The sequence below is a fragment of the Halichoerus grypus genome, chromosome 5, assembly GCF_964656455.1.
Source record: "Halichoerus grypus chromosome 5, mHalGry1.hap1.1, whole genome shotgun sequence".
Taxonomy (NCBI): domain Eukaryota; kingdom Metazoa; phylum Chordata; class Mammalia; order Carnivora; family Phocidae; genus Halichoerus; species Halichoerus grypus.
The window spans coordinates 111,187,575-111,208,485 of record NC_135716.1 but is presented as its reverse complement, the minus strand read 5'-3'; the positions used below and the strand labels follow the sequence as shown (position 1 = coordinate 111,208,485).

The window sequence follows — 20,911 nt, the reverse complement described above, 5'->3', positions numbered from 1 at the left end:
GGAAAGGGCAGGAGTACCAGGAAAGAATGAAAGAAGGTCAGGGCAACAAGGAGTTGGTAAATGAGCCAACGAAGAGCAGCTGAAATGACAGGTCATGGCATCCTGACTCAGTAGGGAAAGGAGGGAAGCCAGAGGGTGTTGGCAGACTGGAAGGCACGGGAGTGGCAAAGGCCTCAATTATGAAGATGGTGATAAGATGGTGGTGGTGGTGGTGGTGAGAATAAAGAACAGGAATGCAAGAGAGACAGGAGTGTGTGCTACCAGAGCTCAGAATCTCAGAGTGGTTACAGAATATTTTTGAATACATGTAAATACATGTGCACTACACTGCACAACCTGAGTATATGCTCAGGACAAAGGACAAGACAAGGGTAATAAATAGGCTCTGCCTTCACTGGGGACAAATTTAGTTCTACTGGATCAGGTGTGCCTGAAAATGCTGTCAGCTGGCACGTTAAAAACAAAACAAGGGGGTAAAGAACAATTCTAATTAATTATGTAATACAGGGAAGTAAGTTACATTTTAAGAAAGTTTTCTTAGAGTTCATAAAGTGAAATTTTTGTGCTCTTACTTTCGTTTGCGTAAGGGTACAAAAGTTTTAAGAATAGTATGTTGTAAAAACAAGTATTTTTGCATGTGATGTTCAGCAGCGATTTGCATTTTCTTCTTTATTAAATATCCATGATTCTTCCCATAGTAATTGTTGGAGGGATAAATACAAATCTCTTGGGGTGCCTGGCTGGCTCAGTGAGAGGAGTATGCAACTCTTGACCTTGGCATCATGAGTTCAAGTCCCACGTTGGGTGTAGAGATTACTAAAAAAAATAAACTTAAAAAAAACACAACTCTCTTATAAAATCTATCCTATGACAACATCCATCTTTAAACCTAATAGTAATGGGAAAGACACGTATAAAATATTTTAAGAAATAATTTATTTTTTTAATTGTCAGAATTCAGTTGTATGCTTTTTGTGGTAGGCAGAATTCTAAAGATGTCTCCCAAGATTCCCACCCCCTGGTTATTGAATCAAACACTAATCTAGGTATTGCAATAAAGGGACTTTGCAGCTGGAATTAAGGTTACTAATCAAGTGACTTTAAAGTAAATATTCTGGGTTATCTGGGTGTACCCAATGTAATCATACGAGCCCTTAAAAGCAGAAGAGAAAGGCAGAAGAGCCAGAGCATGAGGCAGTGAGGAAATCAGAGAGAGCTGAAGCATGCAGAGGACTCTACCACTCTTGCAGGCTTTGAAGATGGAGAAAGGGAGCCATGAACCAAAGAATGTAGGTGGCCTCTAGAAGCTGAGAACCACCCCAGCCAACAGCTAGCAAGGAAATGGACACCTCAGTCCTACAACAGTGTGGAACTGAATTTTTTTTTTTTAAAGATTTTATTTATTTATTTGACAGAGACACAGCAAGAGAGGGAACACAAGCAGGGGGAGTGGGAGAAGGAGAAGCAGGCTTCCTGCCGAGCAGGGAGCCCCATGCGGGGCTCGATCCCAGGACCCTGGGATTATGACCTGAGCCGAAGGCAGACTCTTAACGACTGAGCCACCCAGGCGCCCTGGAACTGAATTCTTACAACAACCTGAAAGAGTCCAGAAGCCAATTCATTCCCAGAGCTTCAGAAAGTCAACCCTAGTGACACCTTGATTTTCAACCTTTGAAACCTGGAGCAAAGAACGAGCCAGGCCAAACTGTGCCCAGACTTCTAACCTGCAGAACTGTGAGATAAGGCTATAAATGGGTGTTGGTCTAAGCTGCTAAATTTGTGGTAAAATGTTCCAGGATCACTGGAAAATGAACACACTTTCTTTAATTACTGACTTGAGATGTGCTCTATCAAATCTCATTTTCTTGACCCTTAATGTAACTTTGGCCAGAATTCACACATCTTCCAGTAATACTCAGTTATTATGAAATCCAGTCTGATTTATTTTCCCCCAACCTTTTATTTTGAAAATCTTTAAATCTGTAGAGAATTTAAAAGAATAGTATAAAAAAATACCCTTTACCTATATTCACCAATTGCTAACACTGTCCTATATTTGCTTACTCTCTCGTTCTCTCTCTAAACATACATAAATATCTCTACCTCTCCTGCTTTCTTCTTCTCTGTATCAGTGGTCCTCAACTAGGAACAATTTTGCCTCCCAGAGAACATATGGCAATGTCTGGAGATATTTTGATTGTCACTACTGGGGGGTGTTACTAGTATCTAGTGGGTAGAGGCCAGGGATGCTGCTAACCATCCTACAAAACAGAGCCCCACACAACAAGGAATTATCCAGCCCAAAATGTCAATAGTGCTGAGGTTAAGACACCCTGCTCTTTATATATGCATATACAAATAATTTTCCTGAACTATTTATAAGTAAATTATCAACACTATGGTATTTTTTACCCTAAACATTTCAGTTTACACCGTCTAAAAATAAGGACACTCTCCTAAATAACACAATTTAACAATGATACAATAATACTATCCAATGTATAGTCCATTTTCAAATTTCCCCATTATCTCAAAAAAGTCCTTTAGCACTTTTTATTCAAAAGCTGGATCTAATCAATGGTACAGAGGTTGGCATGTTGATCAAGATTTTAAATTTAAGGACACCTGGGTGGCTCAGTCGTTGGGCGTCTGCCTTCGGCTCGGGTCATGATCCCAGGGTCCTGGGATTGAGCCCCACATAAGGCTCTCTGTTCAGCTGGAAGCCTGCTTCTCCCTCTCCCACTCCCCCCTGCTTGTGTTCCCTCTCTCGCTGTCTCTCTGTCAAATAAATAAATAAATAAATTCTTAAAAAGATTTTAAATTTAATATAAACAACAAGCTCTAATTTTCAAGCAATTGGGGGCAGGCAGTAAAACTTGTGGTGCCAGCTCTAGGATCTCTAAGTCTGTGACTCTGACACCATGCAGGTCTGAAATGGATGCAGTAATTAATTCAGAAGGTTGTTAGCATATTATAAATCTCTCTTGCAAGAATATCCTCAAACATGATTACTCAGTTCTTAGGACAGAAAGGGAACTCTGTTTATAATAATCCATAACCCTATTGAAAAGACATCAATCTGAAACAAATCAAGAAGGAACTTTTTCCAAAGAAGACATGAAAATGGCCAACAAGCTCATAAAAAGATGCTCAGCATCACTCATAATCAGGGAAATGCAAATCAAAACCACAGTGAGAGGCGCGCCTGTGTGGCTCAGTTGGTTAAGCATCTGCCTTCAGCTCGGGTCATAACCTCAAGGTCCTGGGATCGAGCCCTGCATGCAGCTCTCTGCTCAGCAGAGAATCTGCTTCTCCCTCTCTCTCAAATAAATAAAATCTTCAAAGAAACAAAACAAAACAAAAACCAACAACAACAACACAGTGAGATACCACCTTACACCTATTAGTATGGCCACTATCAAAATAAATAAATAAATAAACAAAACAGAAAAGAACAAGTGCTGGCAAGGAGAAAGAGCCCTTATGCACTGCTGGTGGGAATGTAAATGGTACAGCCACAATAAAAAACAGTATGGAGTTTCCTCAAAAAATTAAAAATAGAATTACCCAATGATTTAGCAATCTCGCTTTTGGGTATATGTCCAAAATAATTGCAAGCAGGATCTCAAAGAGATATTAGCATTCCCATGTTCACTGCAGCATTAGTCACAATAGCCAAGAGGTGGAAGCAACCTAAATGTCCAGTGACTGATGAATGGATAAGGAGAGCATGGTATACACATACAGTAGAATATTATTCAGCCTTTAGAAAGAAGGAAATCTTGTCATATGGTACAAGATGGATGAATCTTGAGGGCATCATGCTAAGTGAAATAAGTCAGTCACAAAAAAGCAAATACTGCATGATTCTACTTATATGAGATATCTAAAGAAGTCAAACTCATAGAAACAGAAAGTAGAATGTGGTTACCAAGCTGGCAAGAAGGGGGAAATGGGGAGCTGCTGTTTAATAAACACAGAGTTTCAGTTTTGCAAGATGAAAAAGTTCCAGACAGCCGTTGCCAACAATGTGTGTTGATATACGTTTTTTTATTTCTTTGAGAGAGAGAGACAGAGATAGCAACAGAGAGCACGAACGGGAGTTGGAGAGGGAGAAGCAGGCTCCCCGCTGAGCAGGGAACCTGATGCAGGGCTCAGTCCTAGGACCCTGGGATCATGACCTGAGCTGAAGGCAGACGCTTAACCGAATGAGCCACCCAGGCGCCCCAACAATGTGCATATATTAACACTAATGTACCATACACTTAAAAATGGTAAGATCATGAATTTTATATGTTTGGAGTCACAATAAAAAAACTTAAATTCATCATTTGTTTGAGTTCCTAACAGAGGTAAAAAGCAAAAAGCAACTAATGGTAATATAAATGGCTACATTATAATTTTATGCTTGAATTTGAGACATTATGGAATGCATATGCTCTCAATATACTGACCAGTCTCAGGAAGCTAATCATAGTTTTAGAGATTTAGTTTCAGGCAAAGACAAAAATTTAGCTCTGAACAGCGGGTCTAACAAACATGATGAGAACCACACCACCTATAGCCTTTCGGGAATAGGGAACCACCACCTGCTCTAATTATCTTTAGATTTAAAATAATCCTGGAGGCTGAAAATGGGCAAGAAGCCATAACACTCTTAGTACCGTATTTGTCAACATCATCACTTACTTCCAGTTAATCTAGATCAGTAACCCCATCTGGTATTAAATCCCACAAAATAGCCACACTAAGCCATAAAGAAGCAAACCATCTACAGCAGTCATGTTTGAAAAACAGTACTAACAGGGCGCCTGGGTGGCTCAGTTGGTTAGACGACTGCCTTCGGCTCAGGTCATGATCCTGGAGTCCCTGGATCGAGTCCCGCATCGGGCTCCCTGCTCGGTGGGGAGTCTGCTTCTCCCTCTGACCCTCCCCCCTCTCATGTGCTCTCTCTCTCATTCTCTCTCTCTCAAATAAAAAAAAAAAAAACAAAAAAAAAAAACAGTACTAACATAAGCCAAAGAGCCTGGTATCAGAAATGTTAAACAAGAGCCCACACCCTAATTAGAATATGCTATCTATCCATTCCTTCATGCAGACCTACTGAACACATAATTGAAACTGTTAGTCATTTTTAAGAAGATGCCTCAAGAAATATAAAACTTTAGCAATCTAAAGAGCTTAAAAACCTTTAGAAGTACCCACATATCTCAAACTTCAAATTCCATTAGAATTGCAGCAGCTTCTTCAATGCAACAGGGCATGCAGACAGAATGACTAGAATGGAAAATGTGTACAATCTAAATACAGAGAATTGCTCTAAATTGTCTTCACTTTCATTCTTCCAGAACTTAATGATAGTGAGAAGGAAGAAGGTATTCTAAACTAAAACCAAGGAATTATAGGGCTGTGTTATCAGTCAGTTACTCAGACTTGAATAAACCCTAAACAAAGTAGATCCTAATTTGCAGAAAACACACTGCTAAAAATAGATACACGCAGGTGTCATTCTGGGTCACTACACCCAGCAGCCCACAAGTCGTATCATAATGGTGTGTGGAAGAAAAACACTGCCTGAAAATGGTCTGAACGGGTTAATACACCCACAGTTTCCGATCTCTGATGCAGGACTCTGCTCAATGTGCCACAACGGCTAGCCAGCCCAGGAAGCACTGTTTCTCAGGTAAGGTTTCAACAAAGTGGCCGGGAAGGATGGAACTCTAAGTTAGTATGCTCTGAGAATGATGCCTGGCCATGAGAAGCTGGTTGCTCGGGTACGTGTTTGCAGGTCGCAGACCCTCTGGCCGACAGAGAGGCCCCACAGACAAACAGTACCCCTGCACCACTTCTCTAGAACAAGGACTCCCTGCATCAAAAAGCTGGCATTGGTCGAATCTGCAACAGGGTCAGAGAAATGGACATCAATGAGATAAACTCAGTTCCTTTTTTTTTTTCACAGCTTTATTGAGATATGATTCACAAACCATACATTCTATTCATTTAAAGTATGCAATTCGATGGTTCTTACTATATTCATAGAGTGCAACCATCACCAGTCTCAGTTTTTTTTTTTTTTTTTAAGATTTTATTTATTTATTTGAGAGAGAGAGAATGAGAGAGAGCACATGAGAGGGGGGAGGGTCAGAGGGAGAAGCAGACTCCCTGCCGAGCAGGGAGCCCGATGCGGGACTCGATCCAGGGACTCCAGGATCATGACCTGAGCCGAAGGCAGTCGCTTAACCAACTGAGCCACCCAGGCGCCCCAACCACCAGTCTCAGTTTTAAAACATTCCTATTACCCCAAAATAAACCTCATATCCATTTCCCCCCAACCCTCCCAGTCCTAGGCAACAACTAATCCAATATCTGTCTTTGTAGAATTGCCTTTTCTGGAGATTTCATATAAATGGAACTATACAGTATGTGGTATTTTACGGCTGGCTTCTTTCATGTGTTTAATATTTTCAAGTTTCATCCATGTTACTGTATACATCAGTTCTTCATTCCTCTTTTTTGCTGAATAATATTCTACTATGTGGATATACCACACAATTCTTCTTCACAAGCCACAGAATCTCTTTTGTTATATAAACAAAGCTTTAAACAGTGATTAGGCCCCCACACTAGCCCATAAATGCCTATTTAATCCATATTATAGCTGAAAATATATCATTAATTGCATAATGCTATAGTTCTCTAGAAGCATTATCAATTACCACAGTGTTATCTGGATCAATAAAAACACCGGGATTGAAAGTCCTTTATAATTAAGTCAACTGCTTAACATTTTCTTCCCCTGTAAATTGTAGGAGGAAAAGAACTTGCAAGCCCTGAGGCCTCAACACTTCAGAACATAACTGTTTTTTGACTTCACCCAGTTGAAGACAAACAATAAAATTACAACTATATAAAGCTGGTTTCTGCAACCTCCATCTCTTCTTGCTGGGCCCTTCATCCCTCCCCTCCATCTTTGAAATCCAATTCCTTCTGTACTCTTCACTCCATCACCTATCCCCAAAACAAAGCAGGATCTTTTACACCTGTTAACTAATGCATCTTCATTCTAAATAAAATAATACATTTACATGAAAATGTTACTTAAACCAGACATTTATTTTCTAAGACATTCTCCCAAAACACAAAATGAGAATTAGTTTCCCTAGATGAACACTTTCCAGCATGAACAAGCTGGTGAGAGGGTAGTTTTTTGTTTTGTTTTGTTTTTGCCGAGACCCTCTTGAATCACAGTAAGCCCACACCATAGCATATTTAGTCAGTCCTCTCAGGGTGATACATATCCAGAAAGAGGGCAGAGAAAAATAAGGAGCTGTTATCAAATTTGTTAGGTATGATAACTGTATTGTGATTATGTCTAAAAATATCTTTATCTGTTAGAAATGCATAATAAGGTATTTGGATGGAATGATGTGATATCTGAGTTTTGTTTCAAAATACTTTAGTTTGTTGGAAGAACAAGTATTATGAAAATGTCCACTACCCAAAGCAAATTACAGATTTAACACAATCCCTAACAAAATGCCAACAACATTTTTCACAGAACTAGAACAAATAATCTTAAAATTTGTATGGAGCCACAAAAAACCCTGAATAGCCAAAGCAATCTTGAAAAAGAACAAAACTGGAGGTATCACAATCTCAGATTTTAAGATACACTACAAAGCTGTAGTTATCAAAACAGTATGGTACTGGCACAAAAATAGACACATAAATCAACGAAACAGAACAGAGAGCTCAGAGAGCATGATTATATGGTCAATTAATCTTTGACAAAGGAGGCAATGGGAAAAAGACAGTCTCTTTAACAAATGGTTCTGGGAAAAGTGGACACCAACATGAAAAAGAATGAAACTGGACCACTTTCTTACACCATACACAAACATAAATTTAAAATAGATTAAGGACCTAAATGTGAGACCTAAAACCATAAAAATCCTAGAAGAGAGCACAGGCAGTAACTTCTCTGACATCGGCTGTAGCAACATATTTCTAGATATGTCTCCCGAGGCAAGGGAAACAAAAGCAAAAATAAACTATTGGGACTATATCAAAATAAAAACTTCTGCACAGCACAGGAAACAATCCACAAAGCTAAAAGGCAACCTACTGAATGTGAGAGAGTATTTGCAAATGACATATTTGATAAAGGTTTAGTATCCAAAATACATAAAGAACTTATAAAACTCAACACCCAAAAAACAAATAATCCAATTTTAAAATGGACAAAAGACATGAATAGACATTTCTCCAAAGAAGACAAATAGATGGCCAACAGACATATTGAAAGATGCTCAACATCACTCATCATCAGGGAAATGCAACTCAAAACCACAATGTGATATCGCCTCACGTCTGTCAGAATGGCTAAAATCAGAAACTCAAGAAACAACAAGTGTTGGGAAGGATGTAGAGAAAAAGGAACCCTCTTGCACTGTTGGTAGGAATGCAAACTGGTGCAGCCACTGTGGAAACCAGTATGGAGATTCTTCAAAAAATTAAAAATAGCTTTTGGTCTTTTAGTGATGCTGCAGGGGTGGCCGCTGTTCTCTGAGCTTTGCAATGTCGCCCAAGGATGACAAGAAGAAGAAAGATGCCAGAAAGTCAACCAAGAAAGACAAAGACCCAGTGAACAAATCTGGGGGTAAGACTAAAAAGAAATGATCCAAAGGCAAAGTTCGGCACAAGCTCAATAACCTGGTCTTGTTTGACAAAGCGACATCTGACAAACTCTGTAAGGAAGTTCTCAGCTATTAGCTTATAACCCCAGCTGTTGTCTCTGAGAAACTGAAGATTCGAGGTTCCTAGCCAGGGCGGACTTATTAAACTGGTTTCAAAGCACAGAGCTCAAGTAATTTACACAAGAAATACCAAGGGTGGAGATGACCCAGCTGCTGGTGAAGATGCATGAAGAGAGCCCACCAACTGTACATTTTGAAAAATAAAACTTTATTAAATTAAAAATTAAAAATAGAATTACCCTATCATCTAGTAATTTCACTCCTGGGTAATTTATCCAAAGAATATGAAAACACTAATTCAAAAAGATATGCACACACTTATGTTTACTGCAACACTATTTACAATAGCTGTATTATGGAAGCAGCCCAAGTGTCCATCGATAGATGAGTGGATAAAGAAGAAGTGGTGTGTGTGTGTGTGTGTGTGTGTGTGTGTGTGTGTGTATTATTCACCATAAAAAGGAATGACATCTTGGGCGCCTGGGTGGCTCAGTCGTTAAGCGTCTGCCTTCGGCTCAGGTCATGATCCCAGGGTCCTGGGATCGAGTCCCACATCGGGCTCCCTGCTCGGCGGGAAGCCTGCTTCTCCCTCTCCCACCCCCCTGCTTGTGTTCCTGCTCTCGCTATGTCTCTCTCTGTCAAAAAAAATAAATAAAATCTTTAAAAAAAAAAAAAAAAAAAAAAAAGGAATGACATCTTGCCATTTGCAACAACATGGATGGAGCTAGAGAGTATAATGCTAAGTGAAATTAAGTTGGTCAGAGAAAAACAAATTCCATATATGGAATTTAAGAAACAAATGAACAAATGAAAAAAGAGACCATCCAAAAACCAGACTCTTAATTATAGAGAACAAATTGATGGTTACCAGAGGGGAGGCAGGTAGGGGGATGGGTGAAATAGGTGATGGGGATTAAGAGTACATTTATCATGATGAGCACTGAGTAATGTATGGAATTGTATCACTATATTGTACACCTGAAACCAATATAACACTGTATGTTAACTATACTAGAATTAAAAATTAAAAAAAAAATCCAAAAAAAACCCACTTTAGTTGGAAGGAGGACAATGGGAGGAGAAATGAAACAAAATACTGATAATTGTTGAGGGCAGGTGATAGGTATGTGAGAGTTCATTATTCTTTCCTGCCTTATGTATGTATAAAAATTTCTATAGTTAAACAGTTTTAAAAGAGTAAGAAACTGTTCTCTTCCTCACAGGTAGTCTTTTGCTTCTTCCCTTTTCCTTCATCGCACTTACTGTTGTCATTATACATTTTTGAGATTATTTAATGATTGTCTCTAACTAGACTTTAAGGTCCATGAGGATTACAAAGATGTTTGCTTAGCTCTAGTAGAATTGCTACCACCTCACAAAGTTTCTGGCATGTGACAGGCCTCCAACAAATATTAAGTAAATGACTTAGTCAATATGGTAAGTCCCCATTGTGCACCTGGGTCAATATCAATAAATGCTCAATAAATAAAATGGGGGGGGGAAGCCAGGAACCTTTGGATGAAGGAATTCAACATATTTACCTATATGTACCTACCATTTAAATTGACATGCTTTTCTATTTAAAGTGTAGTAAAAATGTCACAAAACAGATTTAACTTCATCTAGCTTGTCCTCACTTTACACATGTGATGTACTCAGTTAATAACTATAATCTCCATTTTATGATATGGAAACTATGGAACTAAAAAGTTAGGAAACTTTTTCAAGGTCATGATGAAACAGAAGCACAAGTGAACAAAGCTCAGCTCTGTTCTCAGGCCTCATGCTGTTCCTAAAAGAACATGATTTTAGTCTCAGGAAAAATAAAACAATAAAAGAGGAAAGGGAGTACTGTATATATTAATTCAATCTTCAGTGGCTAAGAAACTTGAGTAGCTGTATGACAGTCTCAGTTGGAAATATTTTGACTTTGCCCAAAACAATTTCAAGGTTGAAGCACCTAGTAGCAGAGGAATTCTAAAAAGCAGAAGGTGAGGCATTTAGACAATAGGGAACAGAAAAAGGTGACACTTAAGCAATGTTTTGTTTTTTTTTAAACTGGGTAAATTGAAATAGTATAGCGAGGGACAACTAACAAGAAAATTCACAAAGAGAATAAGTACTAATACTAAGACATTAAGACACAAGTCCCCTGGGTTCCCAAATTTATTTATCTCAAATGTAATACTAGAATTAATAATGTTTCTATTTAACCATTATTTTATATAGAAGTAGCCTACTAAAATATCACTATGCTCCCAAATCCTTTTGAAATAGTTAAAATCCAAGTTCACCTTAATTTAGTAATAGATAATGATGTGCCCATTCAGAAAGGCAGAACTGCCAAATGTTTGCCATTAATGGAAACGTAACGATTTGTAAAACTAATCTTAATTCAGCCAATCTGAATGCTCTTGAGCTATGGTGCCAAAACATGTCACAGCCACATTTTTGGAGAACATTTAGAGACAAACTAATCAAAGCCTAAAATAAAGTCTGCCACAAAATCTAAAAAATTAAAATACCTAGTTTTAGCAAAAAACATTTTAAATATCCCAATAAACTTATTTTGGGGAGAGAGTCTGGAAAGATTTTTTTTTGTTCACATAGAGGGTTACAAAGAGGTATCTGGCCTGGGTTGAATTCTACACTAGGTTACTCTACTGTTACTCAAGCATAATTACTACTCTTGGAGCTGTTACAAGGACTCAGGGCGTTCAGGTTTACTCCTGTACTCTTTATATCATGGGTTGTCAAATCATGCTTCCAATTTGCAGTACATCATCCACTGCAGGGTAACGATTTACATATGCAATTTCCAAACAAGAATGAAAGATTTACTTGCCCCATGATGGCTTCTTTTCAACTTTTAAAATAATTTATAAAAGCGCCAGCTGAGCATGAATTCGCATGCCCAAATAGTCTTATCAATACCTTCAGCCTTTTAATGTAAGCAGTAAAAGGAATATTGTCCTCTGAAGGCAGACAACACTGCTGACCCACGCGAGGCATTGATTTGTAGTTGTTTTTCCACTGGGGTGATGGATTTGCGCTCAGCTACTCACGGTGTCTACTAGGTCCCCCTGGTGACCGACAGTACATGAAGGCAGTAGTAGGGTTCGAAGACACAGACCGGCAGCGGCACAGAGGGTGGAACGGGGAAATCATGAAAGATTAACACGCGAACAGTACACATGACATGACTGAGAATTACGTTTGCACTGCTGGGGTATTTGAGATCGGCACCAGACACTGTCCCCTTTCCTTTTAGAAAGCAAACACCCATCCGCCTCTTTCGGGCTTCTGAGTCCTACCTCCTATTTAAATCACGAGTGTGATGGAAAGACCGAACCAAGGGGCTCAGCACTAGACACACGTCGCTTCTCGGGGATTTGGGGAAACACTGATGTGACAAATTGCCATAATTTTCTAAAATATGGTGGAATGACACACCACCTCTCCTACCACCGACCGAAGACACAGAGTCGTGAAAAACCGACCTGCGGGGCCCACAGGGGAGGGGGAGGAGAGCGCTAGACCAGGGAGCAGCCGGCGCACGTCCCGAGCCCAGGCTGCCGAGTCTCAACTATTAGGGGCGTAGGGTCGCACCCGGGTCACGTCTCGGGGCTCTCGGGATGCTAGGGGAGCCAGGGCGAGCCCGGGCGAGGAGACCCGGGCCCCGGAGCCCGGCGACCAGGGCGCGAGAGGCGCCGGGGCAGCCGTGGGGGGCGCGGGCAGCGCCGCCGTAGGGTCTGCGGCGCCGGGGCTGCCGGGGAGGGCGCGCCGCCAGGTGCCGGACGGCAGGGGGCAGCGGGTTTCGAGCGGGCGCCGACCCAGGGAGGGAGGAGGGAGGCGGGCGAGTCCCGCGCGGCGAGGGAGGGCGCCCGGCGGGCTCGCCGCCGGCCTACCTGGAGGTAATAGGGTTTTCTTAGCCAGGCCCCCGGACAGAGACTCCTCGCCATGGTAATCACACATCGCCCCGCCGCGCCGCAGTCAGAGGCGTACCCGAGCGCTGGCGACCCGGCTCCCCGCCTTCCCCCTCTTCCCCGCCCCCAGCCCGCCCGGGCCCGCCCACTCCTCCGCCCCCGCCGCGGCGTGCGCCGCGCTCCCCCCGGCCCCGCTGCGGTGACGGCGGCCGGCTGCCCGAGGCTCGGCCTCCTGCTCCGCTCGTCCGGCCGCCGCGGCCGTGAGAGCCGCTGCTGCCGACTCCGCCATAAAGGGGAGTCGCGCTTTGCCTCGGCCGACACAAATCCAACTGCGCCTCGCGCTTAAAGGGGAGGCGTGCGGAGGAGGCAGAGGGCGCGGTGGAAGGCCGGGTGTCGCACGCTCCACGCGGGGAGGGGCGGGTCGAGCAGGGTGTGTACCGCGCGGGCCGGAGCGCCGACCCTTCGGACCTCGCGGACCTAGCCGTCGGCTCCCGGCTCCCAGCGCTGCTTCCGCCGCGCCTCCCGCCAACCCCGCTACTCCTCCAGCTAGGACTGACGTTCCCTTTGGACTGTGCTCCTTCAGTCGGGACGTGTCTGGGCGGGCTGCATGGAAATTTAAGGGAAGCTTGGGGTTCCTTGCATGGAGACGGGCTCGTTCTCCCTCGCGCGCGGCGGGGGGTGCGGCCGGGGCAGGGGGCGTCTGCCGCAGCCCGAAAGACCTAGGGGCGCAGCCCCTGAGGACCGGGCTCTGCGCTTTGTGGCGGAGCGAACGCGGACAGGGCTCCTCTCCGCTGAACTGAGAGTGCCCCCCAAAGCCATTTCTTCTCTTAACGGCCTTAAACTTTTTTTAAATGTACTTTTAAAAAAATTCAGACTTTAAGTTTGTATTGTTCTCAAACATCTTCAGAGTTTTCCTGGCCCCACCCAGGAACCCTGACTCAAAAGAAAAAAAGAAAAATAGTACTGAATTAAATGCAGTCCTGAAGATAGGAGACCTGGGACGTGGCATAGCTACTCACTGAAGGCTACATAACGAAGGGTGTGGTGTCTTTCTTTTGACAGTGAAGTCCAAATAAGGGAAAAAAGAGCCACCCTAGTGGGAGAACAGCTGTTGATCCGAGAGACGCGAGAGATGCGTAATGAAGGAAGATGCGTTTTTGCTTCTTTTTACCCCACATACTACCTTTTCACGTGATGCCAACACAGTTTGGGTAGCCAGTTAGAACTCATTCTGGCCTGTTGCTCTGAGCAGTGTTTTCTCCAGAAGCAAATCTTTACTCAGTCGTTGTGGTTTTTACCTAAACCTCGTTCTGGTGCTTTGCATTTCTGGAGGAAAAAACAAAAAAACCCAAAAAACTTTGCACCTGCCCCTCCCCCAACCCACATACAGATACAGATTTTTAAACCAGGGTGTGTGGGATTGCTTGCAGATAAATCCATTTTTCATTGATTTTCAGTTTGGGTTAAGAGAACAGTAATTTCTTGAGTTAGCTAAGAATGGATGCTACCTGTTTCATTCATTCATTCATTAATCCAATAAATACTAATTGAACACCAGGACATTGTTCTAGTTGGTTGGGTTATAAACCTGAACAAAACAGAAATCTCAACCCTTGTGAATATTACGTTTTCGGGGTGGGGGTAACAGGCAATAAATAATAAATGTAGCAAATGAAATGAAATAGGGTAATAAAGCTGATAGGGGATATAAAAAAAGAAAACAAATCAGTGGAGATGAGGGGCACTACAGGTGGTGTAGGTTTGAAGAGAAAGATCAGGAGTTCAATTTGGACATGTGACATTTGAGATCTATTAGAAATCCAAGTGAATTGGATCTTGAGTAGGTAGTTGTATATTTGAGTCTGAGGTTAAAGATAGTGGCTCAAGCTAGAGATATTTGAGAAATACTAACATTTAGATGATATTTAACAGCCATGAGACTGGACAAGATCACCAAAGGAGTGAATGTAAATAGGAGAGAACCAAGGATGAAGCTAGCAAAGGAGACTGAGAAGGAGCAGCCAGTGAAGGAGGAAAACCAAGAGAGAGGTGCCTGGAAGCCAGGTGAAGATAGTATATCAAGGAGCAGTGAATGCTTATATATGAGTAAGGACTGAGAACTAACCTTTGGATCTAGTACCATGGAGGCTATTGGTAACACTTCAGTGGAGCAATGAGAGAAAATTTGATCCGTGTGGGTTTAAGAAAAAATGGGAGGAGGGAATTAGGATGTCTAATACACACAATTCTTTTGAGACGTTCTTGACAAAGGGGAGCCCAAAAATGAGCAGTAACTGGTGGTGGAAGTGGAGTCAACAGCAGAGTGACAAATTGGGAAAAATACTTGTTTTTGATGAGAATGATCTGGAAAAGATCTGGAAGATGAAAAATTAATGTAGGATCAAGAAGAGAAAATTGCTGGAGCAGTGTCATTGAGTGGGAAAGAGTTTGGAATCTAGCACACAAGCGAAAGGATCTTCTGTAGACAGGAGCACAGGCTCTTCTATGGGAACAGGCAAGCAAGTGGGTAGGAGGGGTAGTGGGAGTCTGTGGAAGTTCTCTTCTGATCATTTCAGTTTTCTCAGAGGCAAAGGAAGTAAGGTCATCAATAGAGAAGTGAAGAAGAGTAACTGAGCTTTGAGGAGAGAAAAGGTGTGAAGTACTTATCTAGGAGAATGGGAAGATGAATGGACTAGGGAAAAATCATATGCTTACTGAGTGCCATAAGGACCCACTTGAGTTCATGGTCATGAATTTAACTGAGATAAGTCAGTGTGGTGGTGCCTTTTTTTGTCCACTAATAATTGGCTACCAGGATGCAGGCTCAGAATAGGCTTAGAATTCTTTTTAATCAGGTTTCAGCAAGGAAGTTGAGAATATAACTAAGGGAGTGATTATGATTCTCCATGGAGTTTGGGATGAGGGAAGAATGAATATGGAGAGATTAAGGACAGAGAAAAGGTGGTAGGATCAATGAATTGCAAGTTTTTGAGGGACTGTAGGAGTCAGAGAATAAAAGGGAATTAGCTGGAAAGATAGATAGATAGATAATAAAGAGTCTGACTCCATTTTTAAAATATTCATTGACAGCTTTCAAGCTCCACCTCTTCTCTTTTCCCTGTGCCCCACACCCAGGAAAATTGATAAGATGACTCCTTTGGTGCTGGTGGAAAGTACAAACCATGCAAGACCCAGCCCACTCGAGGGAACCTTCACCCTGGTCCTACCCCTCTATCACCATAAAACCCTAAGACAGTCTCCTTTCTCTGCTCCCTTAGACCACATTTGTACCAGCTTAGGAGCCTGCTCTGTTCTCCACAGAGAGCTGCTTTTTGTGAGTAATAAAAAATTTTTTAAGATTTTATTTTTAAGTAATCTCTATACGCAACATGGGGCTCAAACTCACAACCCTGAAACCAAGAGCTACACGCTCCACCAACTGAGCCAGCCAGGTGCCCCATACAACTTTTCATGCTCTCTTGGTACGTGTGTGGCATCATCAGTATCGACACCCGAACCAAATCTGAGGTAGAGGAGTCCATCCTACTTCTGCAGAGTGACCACAGCAATATGGTTATTAGAGTGGGATGCATGAAAGCAAGATTATGGAGAAGTGATGCAGTCTAGAGTGGAATGCAACAATGGCAGTGAGTACCTAAGGAGTGTGGAATACAGTGTCATTGGAAGAGACTCAGGGAGAGTATCATAAGGATTATCTAGTATATTGAAAACAAGACTTAGAATTAGGAAAGGTGCTAGAGAGGATGCCAGTAGCCAAAAGATAAAGTCCTTGAAAAATAAGGCAGAATGATATATGAGTGAGTAGGTGACTACCACAATGAGGAGGGTGACATCAGGGGACATGAGTTAAAAAACAAAGCAAAGCAAATACTGGGCAGGGGAGAAATTAGAAAAGGGAGAAGAAGAACAGCCTGAAAGAAGCAATGAACAGCAAGGAGGATTCCTATCCCACCTCCAAGTCCAGTGGAATGTTTCCTTTCTCTAGCTTATTGTAAGAATATAGTATGTAATACATATAACATATAAAATATGTATTAATCAACTATTTATGTTATCAGTAAGGCTTCCAGTCAGTAGTGGGCTTTTAAGTTTTTGGAGAGTCAAAAGTTATGCACAGATTTTCGACTACATGGTGGGGGTGTTGGCACCCCTAGCCCCCATGTAATTCAAGGGTCAACTGTATAGGAAATCAAGATCAGTAATCTTTGAACTCTTTTGTTTATATAACCTCAAAAGAGCTTTGAAAAATACATCTATCCCCTTCTCATTTTTATATCAGTGTCCAAAATTTTATCATAAAATAAAACAATTATAAAGGAAGCAATTTCAATATTACATTGTAAATATTGGCATTTAAAAATAAGAGCCACACAAGTCTTAAGTATGTTCAGTGGACTATAAATACCACAGCAGTTTGATACCATTTAAAGAGTAAATTAAAGGTGGCGCCTGGGTGGCTCAGTCGTTAAGTGTCTGCCTTCGGCTCAGGTCGTGATCCCAGGGTCCTGGGATCGAGCCCCGCATCGGGCTTCCTGCTCTGCAGGAGGCCTGCTTCTCCCTCTCCCACTCCCCCTGCTTGTGTTCTCTCTCTCACTGTGTATCTCGCTCTGTCAAATAAATAAAATCTTAAAAAATAAATAAATAAATAAATAAAGAGTAAATTAAAAAATTATTTCTTCAGCTATCCTAATTGAAACATTATTCCTTTTTCTTCTTCTTTAACTTTTATAATTCCATTTCCCTTATAGAATTTTGTCGTGTTATATATTTTTACAGATTCTAATTTATTTTTCAACCTGTCATACTTCCCTGCAATAAAAAATAATTTGGCATGTTAATGCTGTTTACTTTCATTTTAAAAATTTGATTTTTGAATACATAATACTCTCATCTGTTTCAAAAAGAGAAACTAACTTAAAAGTGTAGATTGAGAAGTATTTTTCCCACACTCATGCCTTTCTACCTTATCCCTACCCTACAAAGATAATCACTCATTAATTTTTAATGTATTCTTCCAGTGCCAGTGTTCCTTTATAAATAAAAACAAAATTGAATATGTATTTTGAGTTGAATATATATTTCATCCCCCCTTATCTTACATAAAAGATGGATTGCTTTATTACAGTTTTAAAAACTGTAGAATGGCAATGTACTGATTAGATTAATGAAAATGTACTAATTAGACCAATATCAAATCACACCCCTGATAAGAACTCTTCCTTTACCTTTTACCTTGAGTGTGGGGTTGGGTCACCAATTCAACTCACATTCTTCAAGGACGTTTCAAAAACCTATGGTGCTTTTAGTTTTTTGGATTCAATACCAATAAGAGCCAAGGTTGCAAATGGTAGTCCTAGGCAGGCATGTTTTGTTTGGGTGGTTCAACATTTACAGATTGGGACATTTCACATAAAGATCCAGATTTCTGACTCTTGTGAAAATTGGATGATAGCTAAGTCAGTGTTTCATTCACTCAACAACGAGTTGGCGTCTGAGTACAGCATCCTCGTCTTTTCTGGGCCTGTGCTCTACAGTTTGCCACAGTTACCCCCCTCACTCCCTAATGTTTCTGCCTCAGCCCCCAGCACTTATATCTCTTTCCAGGCTGCTCCCTATAGGCATCTGAATTTGTGACCTCTGAGTTAACCTCCTTGTGAGTGATTTGGGAAAGTAGACACAATCAGGAGTTTCTTTGAAGCTTCAAAATGGGAAGCAGGAAAGGGACTAGTGGAGAGAATAGAAGGGAGATTAGGCTCTGAACTAGTGATTCAATTAAAAAAGAACCCCTGGTTTATGTGAAATTCCCCAGAGAACAGAATAGACAAATTATTTACACTGTTTCCTGGGGTACAAATTCAGTCACCACCATCCACTAGAATGGTAAGGCAAGGTGGTGACTGAATTTGCACCCCAGAGAAAAATGAAGTCTGTTGTGACTTAGTCATGAGAACATAAGACTAAAATGAGAGACAGGGCATTAAAATAAAAAAAATTAATAGAAAGGAAGGAAAGAAGGAAACTAAAATGAGAGATAAGGCACATATTTATCTTCTATGAAAAGGCAAATTGAATATTGATTTTTAAAAATACAATGATTCTCTAATTGCTGATATCACCACCAAATATTATGAATCTATTGTGTCCAAAATATTTATAAAATGTTGTTAGGAGTATAGAACACAAGAAATTTAAAAGGAAGTAGGGCAGGCATTTTGTGTCTGGTTTTTTAATATTTAATTTAATTTAAAGGAATGATTAGAATTTGACAGTAAATTCTAATTCATTATTATGTCCTTAATACCTAGCACAGCACCTGGCATATAGAAGATAATCCATAAACATTTGCTGAAAGGATGAATGAATAAATGAGGCTGCCAGGAGGACAAAAAATACAAAAACAGAATAGGTTTTAAAGATGTTTTAACTTAAAAGCAACATTCAAAATCTGAAACAGAATTATGAATGACAATCTATATTCCATTTTTCATTCTTATTGGTACATTCCCTGAAGAAATATTGTGGGTTTTTTGGAATAGTTCCTCAAGAAAAGAAACAGCTTATAATAATTTGATGCTAAGATTTCATCTGACTCGAGGCATAACACTGTAATTCTCGAAATTGAAATTTCCCCAATGAAAACATGGCACTGAAAGACTTCTATTGAGAATTCACGATGACTATAGCAAGCATGTCAGAAATTATCATATAAAACTTGTCACATGCCTGTGATGATGGCATTTCTTAGAACACCTTTGGATTAATCATGAAAACAACTATTCTCTGAACAGCTGCTGGAAGAAAAAAAAAACTTGTCACACGGAAGTTATTGAAGGGTTTACTTTGTTATGGTGGGTTGTGGTCTTCAGCAGGATATCAACTTGTCCTGAGACAGAATATTTTCAGCCTCTGGCAATAGTCCCAGGGTCTCCTATAGAATAACTGTCAATGTCATAACATTCAAATAGCATTCTACAATCTGGTTTCCCTATTTTGTGTATAAGGATATGCCATGCTCTCTACAGAAGGGGGAAATTCCATAGAGACTTCAGCAAGAGGTGACCTGGTAGCACACTCCCAGAGCCCTGCTTATTAGGGTGATTTGTAGTGTTATCTTCCCTCTGAAGACCAACCCTAAATATTTCCCAGTTCTCTTGAGCACAGGAATAACCATCCAAATCCAGGGAACATCCAATTCTCTCAGATGACAGCAGAGATCTTAGGAGACCCAGATGTTTCCTCACTGATTACCCCCAGTAAAATCCAGTCAGAACCAACCAATTCAGAAGATGTAATAAGGGTCCAGATTTCTTGTGGAGCATATTCCTTATCTCTTTCCAAGTTCTTTTTTTTTTTCTCATTTTCTTCAGTGTTTATTGTTTTCCATGTAGTGATTAGGAGCTATCTGGAGACAGATAGATTTTTGTTTGTCTGGTTCCGCCACTTTCTTGCTGTGTGACCTCCTTGGGCAAGTTACTTAAAATCTCCATGCCTTAATTTCACTTTAGTAGTAGGTCAATAAACCTGTGTGACAATTAAATTAAGCTGTATGTTATAAAGTTCTTAGCATAATACCTCACGCAGGGTAAGTACTACACACACATAGATGCCTAAAATGCCATGCTGGAAAACCATGGGCAATCACTTTTTTTTTTAAGTGAAAAAAACAATAAAAGGAGTTTTTCACTTCAAAAGCATAACTGGGTAAATAGACAAATTTACAACCATTCCTGTGAAATTTGTTATTGAACAAATTCATGAAGCACCAACATCTTTAACAAACCTTCCCTAAAAGCTTTAGGTAAAAATCCATCTTTGAGTTTTAGGGGAATGAGCTTTTCCACACAAATTAATTTTCCTTTTTTTTAAGATTCATTTATTTTAGTGGGGGAGGAGCAGAAGGGGAGGGAGAGGGAGAGCGAGAATCTCAAACAGCCTCCCTGCTGAGCACAGAGCCTGAAATGGGGCTTGATACCACACTTTGAGATCATGACCTGAGCTGAAATCAAGAGTCACCCACTTAACTGACTGAGCCAATCAGGTACCCCCACAAATTAATTTTCTTAGTAAACAAAACTAGTCCCTTAGTACCAACTAGTACTAGTACCAACTCTTGTAAAAATTTTGACCATTGTTACATTAACAGAGATCTTTTTGAACTATGTCACCTATGTCCCTGTCTTATTAAACAAACTATAATAAACACAGTTT

General features: G+C 40.8%; 1 protein-coding gene, 1 non-coding gene and 1 pseudogene across 7 annotated transcripts in view; 2 read left to right on the top strand and 1 right to left on the bottom strand.

Moving 5' to 3' along the window:
- The window catches only part of DIPK1A (divergent protein kinase domain 1A), a 124,640-nt gene extending 111,502 nt beyond the window's left edge, over positions 1-13,138 (bottom strand). For 3 of the 6 annotated variants that reach the window (XM_078072751.1, XM_036103399.2, XM_036103402.2), the window contains exon 1: positions 12,665-12,798. In XM_078072751.1, the coding sequence (XP_077928877.1) occupies positions 12,665-12,718 (54 nt within the window). In that variant the 5' untranslated portion in view covers positions 12,719-12,798. Of the gene's footprint in view, positions 1-11,690; positions 11,840-12,664; positions 12,799-13,120 lie in introns of those variants that run through there. The other 3 variants (XM_036103398.2, XM_078072753.1, XM_078072752.1) reach the window with 3 other exon arrangements.
- LOC118542849 (small ribosomal subunit protein eS25 pseudogene) lies at positions 8,444-8,926 on the top strand (annotated as a pseudogene).
- Positions 13,139-19,426: 6,288 nt separating the features above from the next.
- On the top strand, positions 19,427-19,492 carry LOC118542867 (small nucleolar RNA SNORD58). The gene has a single exon (XR_004920816.1). It is a non-coding gene; the product is annotated as a small nucleolar RNA SNORD58 (small nucleolar RNA).
- The last annotated feature ends 1,419 nt before the right edge of the window (positions 19,493-20,911 follow it).